Source organism: Microtus ochrogaster, chromosome 21, assembly GCF_000317375.1.
Source record: "Microtus ochrogaster isolate Prairie Vole_2 chromosome 21, MicOch1.0, whole genome shotgun sequence".
Classification (NCBI taxonomy): domain Eukaryota; kingdom Metazoa; phylum Chordata; class Mammalia; order Rodentia; family Cricetidae; genus Microtus; species Microtus ochrogaster.
The window spans coordinates 19,917,403-19,925,629 of record NC_022022.1 but is presented as its reverse complement, the minus strand read 5'-3'; the positions used below and the strand labels follow the sequence as shown (position 1 = coordinate 19,925,629).

Genomic DNA, 8,227 nt, shown 5'->3' with positions numbered 1-8,227 from the left:
AGAGGCTTTTTTTTAAAAAAAAAAGATATTTAAATGATTGCAGAGAAGGATATTTTCATATTGGCTGGCCCTGCCCCCAGTAACCCTGACCACGACTAGTACACAAAACCACTGCAACAGGGAGTCTCGCTACAAAATGACAAGAGCTCCAGAAGTTACACTTTAAATCACAGATACCTTTTGTCTCGGGCTTAGAGCTCTTAAATGCTCCTGTAGTTACCCAAGTTAGAAAGATGAAAAGAACATTATCCTTTCCAACAGTTAAAGCTAGACCTAGCCAAATGCTGGAAAACAAAATATAGGAAAATCCCCTGACTGTGTTGCCAGGGAATGGCCTAACTGACCTCTGTGTGACTTTTTGCAACGCCGATGTAGCCCCAGGGCTCTAAAATCTGTTTTCCTTTCTCAGTGGCTCCACTGTGACTTCAGGGGACGTTCTTGAGCTGGCTGTTTTCCTCTTTATAAACCGTCTCCCTGGAGGTGTTTAGCAATGACACTCAAGTAAAGAGGCTTGGTTCTTAAAAGCCTTCCAGGACGGGAAAGAGAAAATTATCAAAGAGATTAAAAAGTATTTTTTTTTCCTTTAGTTGCTGGCCAGTAAAAACTGAAATCTAAAAGAAAAGCCAACACTCTTCCAGCTGGTTAATGTGTATCTGCTTTTATTGTGTTTCTGCTTAGCACTTTATGTTGAATTTACTGGCACACTCTACTGATGAAGACTCTCAAATCCCGGGCCTAACACTCCTGGCTGTCTTGAGACTACCAGGAAATCTTCTCTGTGTGAAAGGCAGCAAAGAGAATCTCCCATGTCCAGATCTGCTTTAGCAGCGGCAGATGAAAACTTAAGATTCTTACAAACCCTTCAGGATTGGAAAGAGACAATTGTCAAAGAGATAAGAATTATGTTTCTCTTTAGTTCCTGGCCAGGAAAAATTGAAGCCTAAAATTAAAGCCAACGTTGGTCTAATATAAGAAGAAGGCAGTTGATTTAGTGGCAAGTATTTGAAAGTTCCCTGCGTTTCCCCAAGGCAGGAACTCAAAGCTGAGCTGTTTTCATGAGGCAGATTTCTTAGTTCCCTCCTGGAGTCTGATGGCATTTTCGGCTCCTTCGTGGTCCCTGAGCAGTGCCAGCCACAGTGAACGGGATACTCTATGATACAGTTTTCATCTGACACATTCTAACACAAACTCTTTGTCTCAACTGTGGCTCTTTCTGTAAGGAAATGAAGGTCTCTGGGTGGTTTGTCACAGTTGTTCTTCATGGCGGTGGTTTATTTCTCTATGGTAGAGACCCAAACATTAAACAAAAGTATACAAATTATAAATTTAGGGATGGGAAGGAATGTTTACAAGGAGAAAAACACCAAAGGAGCAAGTTTGAAAAAAGATGATAAATATTGCAAATGTACACCATGCTGCAAAAATATACAAAACTCAGGCAAAGGAAAGGCTATACAGTACCCATTTGGCATACTTTCCCCTCCATGATCTTTGTTGGATGGCATAATCTTTTTTATATGATAATAGTTTCGTTATTGCTTAAGGGTCTTGATCTGGTTCATTTTAACCAGTTTAACCATTTTAATTATTCAGTTAAAGAATCAAAAGGCAAAACTCTGAGGAAAAATTCTGAGGCCCAACAGGTAGTAGCAGGGAGAATCTCAAACACAGCAGACAGATAGACTCAGCCAATGAAGAAAGGCTGACTCGGTGTGTGAGGAGAGCTCTCTTCATGGCCTGTGGAAGACTGCCTCCTCCAGACATGTTCACAAGGAACACATAAACACAGCCAGAGGGGGAGACTAGGGGACCCTAAAATCCAGTCTCTCCTCTAGGACTTGGATTTTTAAGGATCTTTGAGGGGTGTCTCCCTAATTTACGTTACCTAGTTTGGACAAGGACAGAGGGACTGAAAGGCCCACATCTTTGATATTAACATGTTGTGATCCTGCCTGGAACTTGCAGGGCCAGTCTGTCATCTGCAGGGGTGCGGTGGGATTGGGGAAGGGTACGACTTTATTTTAAAGTTTAAGCTTCCAGGCTTCTGTCTCAGGTCAGGAGGGTGAGGAAGAAGTCAGCCATCTTGGAAAATCACCATCTTTGTTTTATGGGCCCTTTCTCTGTCTGCCTATCAGAGAATTCGTCTAACTCCTAATCCCTTAGTATTGTAACAAGTTTCATTAACTTTAAGCAAGATTAATCAGAATCAGTTATTTATTACTGATAATTACATGCACACAAAATGTGAATTAGCCTAACAGTCTTGCAGGCTTGTGCCCATAAAGTCATGAGACCTTTGTATCTGACAAATCCTCATTTAAAAACAAGTCTTTCCATTTTGGTTTCTGTTTGGAAATAGGAGGAATTGTCCTCGGACCAGTTTCTATTACTTCATACATCAATCTCCATGTCTCCCTCCCTCTGTCCAGGTACTTTGTGTCAAACTGGCGGATGCACACTTACCTCTGCCTTTGCCTGTAGCATTTCCACATCAAGTGAGTTGGCACAGGGCATGGGAAGATTGTGCCTGGAAGCCACCATTCCTTCTCTGGACAGTTGACAATAACTTTACATATATGCGATTGCCAAGCCAAACAGAGAGTAAAGAAATCCCCATCATCTTCCTCCTAGTTAAATTCCAGTGACATTCCTGCCACATCAGTACCACACTAGAGGAGAAATGAGAGTTAGTTAGTGACACCCAAATCCATTTAAGTGTTTTTACTTTGGCGATTTCACAAGGGCATACAAATATGCAAACATTCTGGTCTTTTTTCCTACGCCTCAGGGGTGTTCTGGACGTAAAGTCTGTGGGGCTTCACCTTCATCAGCTTCCGGTTGTGTTGTTCTCCGGTGGAAGGTTTGAGCAAGAGTGCCTCAGCTATACCAGGCTCCACTTAGTCATGTATAGACCCCGCCTTCTTCCACTCCTACTGCTTCCCAAATGATTGTCTCCTTGTCGTTCATCTCAGCCCACGGAGATGATGTTCTTGTGTCTTGTGCCCATCATTCTCATCACATAACCCTGCTTTACCCTGCTCCAGTTCCTTCTCAGCTCTCACTTCTCTCAAAATGATTCCACTTAGTTTTCAGATTTCTCCAGAAAGATTTTTCCCTAAGAGAGTGGGAAACTTTTCTCTGTGCCTCACTGAAATATCACCTAAAGAGCATCTGATAGTCATTCCTTCAAATAACCCCTTGAACAAGTAGACAAACTATGAATATAGATATCTTATATCTTTTTAACTACCTCAGCAGTTTTACTTCATTGCTTAAACCTCCAACTCTAGCCCTCATCCTCACTGGGTGGGTGGGGAGATAATTCAGCTACAGGTGAAGCCCTGATGTTACGGAGTGGACACTTGTGCCCTCTTCAAATGCATATGCTGTGATGTTACTTAATGGGAGGGACTCGGAAAGACAATTAGATCCTGGGGATGGAGCCCTCATCAATGAGATTAGTGCTCTTGTTTCTACAGATAGTCACAATGGAGGTGAACTTCAGTTCCCCATGTGAAAATGTGTGGAGGAGGTGGACTCCTCCAAGCCACGAAGAGAGTTCTTATCATACATGGAATCTCTTAGTACTTTGATCTCAGATTTCCAAGCCTCAAGAACTTTGGGAGATAAATGTCTGAGTTAAAAATCACAAACCCTGTTTCGAAAAACCAAAAAAATAAAAATAAAAAAATAAAATAAAATTAAAAAAAAATCACCCCATCTATTTTATTCTTCTATAGCACTCCAAACAGACGGAGACACCAGGATTTGCAAAGCTCTCGTGGTTCTACGGAATTTAGGTGGCTTGTCCCTTGCTCTCTCTGAAGTCACTGACGTAGCTACGGCATTGGTTAGCAGTATTTATCTATCTTCAGCTTTCATGACATTCGTGTGGCAGGGGATGGAGTCCAGTATCTTCCTGTGACCCAGCAGCCGTTTCTCTCTGGGGCCTGTCTTGTATCTCCGTGTCACCAGCATAGTGGACGCTGCTTCCTGAGAGGCGCACAGACCATTCTTAGGGCCAGGCCTTCATCACTCATCTCAACGACATTCTCCTCTCTTTCCTCCTGGTCTGGAATACTTTACACACTTATTTCGTGGAGGTTTAGGCTTTCCAAAACCAACACAATGATTGCCATCTTCTGTTCCATCTCAACAAGGGAAACAGCAAGACTCTGACCACTGGCTTAGAATAGCAAGAAATGGAAAATCTGGATAATAAACACAACTGTCACAGTCTGAAAGTGTTTTATATATTTCCGTGTATTGAAAAGACATGAACTGTCATCTAAGTTATCTGTGTGTATCACTCTTCTAAAAAGGTTTATTTATTATTTGTGTGTGTGTGTGTGTGTGTGTGTGTACAGAATGTGTGTGAAGGTGTCTGTCAGACAGAGTGGAAATGAAGTCACAGGTAGTTGTGAGCCATCTGATTAGGTGCTGGGAACTGAACATGGTCATCTGTAATAGAAGTAAGTGATCCTGACCTGGGAGCCATCTCCTCTACATCTGTATCCATCACTCCTATAATTGAATTAAAGCTCCCGAGTTTTTATGTAGAAATTTTATTCCCACCCCCCATGCTTCAGAATGAGATTATATTTGGAAGTTCATCTTTAAAGCATAATTAATTGATATGAATAATTAGGGTGTGCCTTATCCAAAATGGATGAATAATTAGGGTGTGGCTTATCCAAAATGACTGGTCTCCTCCTCCTTATGAGAGGAGATTGGGACAAAGACGAGGAAGACCCTGTTGTGATTTGAAAGTAAGCTGCTCCTCTCTCCGATCCTGCCTTTGAACACTTGGCTCCCCGCTGGTGACTCTGGAGGAAGTGGGTCGATGGGGGCGGTCCTTGAGGCTTTGTAACCTGACCTCACTTCCTATCTGTCCCCTAAGCGGGAACACAGTAGGACCAGCTGCCCCCGCCCCATCCCCGTGCTTTGCCATCCCCATGGTGACGAGCCAGAGCTCTTCTTAAGCTGTGATACAGAATTGAACTCTTTCCTTGAATTGATTATTGTCAAGTTCTTGGCCATATCAATAAGAAAAGTAACCAGCCTACGCTGTGGAGATCGAGTGGAGAGCCGCCTACAAGCCAAGGGAAACACTCAGAACTGTCTCCGCCGGCACTCTGACCCCGGAACCCGCCTGCACCAGTTGCTTGACAGAGGTGACACAGGGAGGAAGGACTTCCGTTGGCTGAGGGTTTGTGGACATAGGCCTTCTACGTAGCTGGAGAGGAGAGTATGGTTTGGGCTCCTCCCACGCGAATTAGGTACAAAGCCTAAAGCATTGGGCAGAGCCAGAAAAGAATGTGCTCTTCAAGGCCACCCTTGGTGAACCATCTTTGCTAGGTTAGGCCACAGTCACAAAGATTCCACAACCTCTAAAAGTGGTGCCACCAGCTGGGGACCAAGTGTTCAAGCACAAGACATACAAACCGTGACACCTCCAGAATTGCGCAATGATTTTGCTGTGTTTAAGTCCAGCAAGTCCGTGGTCTTTGCCTGGTGTTGGCAGCCCTGGTACTCATGCATGCGCCAATGCTCAGAGACTGAGAAAGGCCCCAGTTCTGAGCTCTCTGCGGAAGCAGTTGTTGCTGACGGAAGCAGTTGTTGCTGGTGAGCATGCCCCCATGCTCTGGGACCCTCATGATAGCGGTTCCTCCACATACCACTGTCAGCCTCAGAAGAGAGGTTGGATGAATGAGTGAAATGCCTCACGGAAGGCCCCGAGGGCCCCGTCTCTCACTGTTCTTCTGTCGTCCCCGAGTCTGCACCTGCTCCGATGGCATTCCCATAGCATGCTTTCCAATAGAGAAAGAAAAATTCAGGGCCCAGCAGGCCCTGGTAGGTCAGCAGGGGATGATGAATCCGTGACCCTCTGACAGAAGTATAATGGCGCGTGTTTGCGATGACGGCAGAAACGTTTAGCCATTGTGTTGCTTATCAAAACAGTGTGTGTTTGGGAGCTTTTCGCAGCTGATGACTGCCCGGAAAGGAAGAATCAGTTTTCATCAGGATGCTCACCGAGGAGAGCTATAGTCCAGTAGATTGTCCTTCACCTACACACACACACACACACACACGCACACGCACATGCACACGCGCACACGCACGCACACTGGTAGCAAAAGAAGACTCAGTTTAACAGATGACCACATCAGTGGTGGCGGGAATAGGGAAAGAATTGGAAGGGAAGGGGAATAGGGGATAGATTTGACCTAAGCACTTTATACGCATGCATGAAATAAACAGCAGAAAACGTTTAAAGTATCTTGCACCTTGCAACAGAAAAAAAGTTGTTAGAAAATAGCTCCCAGTGGAGCTAGCCCCCTTTTCTTCTCCCCTTCCCCCTCGTTCCTCCTCTAAACATATGTTAATTCAGAAAAATACAGTTTCAGGAAAGATTTTCAAAAAAACGCTTGTGTTTTATTTCCGCCCTTTAAAGGGTTGCTTTCTGCAGGCACCAGATAGAACAGTACTGAAACTCTCTTTACCTCTTCCTTTTCATTCATCACTGTGGTAGACATAGAAGTATTCTTTGAGAGAGAGAGAGATTCTTAACTCTCTAGTAATTGAGTCCTGAGAACTTATCTTTAGTCAGTTATTCATGGAAGTTAAAACTCCCCCAAGCTGGCTACTATTTATAACACCGTTAAATCTCCTTTCTGTTCAGGTGTTGGTGCTGAATCTGTTACAGCGAGAACAAAGTCGTTCTCCCTGCTCTACACCCATTCCCTCTCGTCCCAAACAGGGATTTTTTTCCTTTAGTGTGAAGCCCAGTCCTTTTTGCCGAAAGTGGGCTGAGCAAAGGGTGTGACGCAAGAGGGGGCGGTTCAGGTGCTGGGAGGGCGGTAGGGAGGCTCAGCCGCCGCGCACTTTCCCTGCCGCCTGCAGCGGGGCAGCCCTGCGTCCTGCACCCTCAGCACTAGCTCGAGCTTAAGGCGCATCCTCCACCGCTCCCCGGCCTCGCCTGTCTTTCCCAAGCTCTTGATGCTGCCCGGCTGAAGGGAGAAAATGGGCACTGGAGATTTTATCTGCATTTCCATGACTGGAGGGGCGCCCTGGGGGTTCAGGCTGCAAGGAGGCAAGGAACAGAAGCAGCCCTTGCAAGTGGCGAAGGTAGGACCGAGAGACGTGTTCTGAGCTGTTAGACGATGGGAAGGAGGGGGAGGGACGAGAATAACCTGTTGGTGGTCTTTCTGGTCATTGGCTTGCTTTCTGCGCTGTTGAATTTATCTATTTATTGATGTGGCTTTTTAAAGAGTGTTTTGTGGAGAAATGTACACCGTACGCCATGTAATTAGCTATCAATTTTGTTACACCCATCAGGTGAAGACAGGGGCTGGTTAATTGTCATCTGTCAGCCAGCAGTCTTAGACTGCTTTGATGTGTTCTCTCCTTCACAGGGCTTTGCTTGACTCCCACCAGAGGAGAAAGGCCTTCGCTTCCGTGGACAATCACTGGGCTCTAATAAACAGTTGGTAGTGAAATTTGGTGTGTATTAGGCTTAAGAAGGGCAGTTTGGAGCAATAATCGTTAAGATATAAAGAATTGCAATGAGATCTGTTTAAAGGAGTGGCCTTTTAAGGATTTAAAGAAATGCAAAAGCCCAAGTACTATATTCCATTAACTAGACTCATCTGGCTAAGAGCTCGGGATAGACTCATAGATAGTTTATTATTTTTTTAAATTTTATTTTATTAAAATATAATCACATTACTTCTCGCCATTCCCTTTCCTTCTTCCACCTCCTCCCATGCCCCGACCTTTTCTTTTTTAATGGCTCTATGTGTGTGTGTGTGTGTGTGTGTGTGTGTGTGTGTGTGTGTGTGTTTAATGGCTCTATATGTGTGTGTGTGTGTGTGTGTGTGTGTGTGTGTTTAGGCATAAACATATAAACAGAACCTGCTGAGTCTGTTCAGTGTATTCAGAGATACTTTACATATGCACCAATTACAGCTAACTTCCTGGTGCACCTAATAGCTATTTAAAATATCTTTGTCGCAGTAGTTCGATTTTTCAGCCTAGCACAATACCCACGATCTAACAGAGAGCTCTAATTTCTGATTGGCATCCAGCTAAAATAAAGTTAAAAAAAAAAACCAAGAAGGAGCCGGGCGGTGGTAGCGCACGCCTTTAATCCCAGCACTCGGGAGGCAGAGGCAGGCGGATCTCTGTGAGTTCGAGACCAACCTGGTCTACAGAACTAGTTCCAGGA

The 8,227-nt window shown here is 44.6% G+C and overlaps 1 protein-coding gene across 1 annotated transcript in view; it reads left to right on the top strand.

Moving 5' to 3' along the window:
* The first annotated feature begins 6,918 nt into the window (after nt 1-6,918).
* Nucleotides 6,919-8,227, top strand: part of Synpo2 (synaptopodin 2) — a 144,135-nt gene continuing 142,826 nt past the window's right edge. The window contains exon 1 of the mRNA XM_005357229.3: nt 6,919-7,128. Within this exon, the coding sequence (XP_005357286.1) occupies nt 7,024-7,128 (105 nt within the window). The 5' untranslated portion in view covers nt 6,919-7,023. The remainder of the gene's footprint in view (nt 7,129-8,227) is intronic.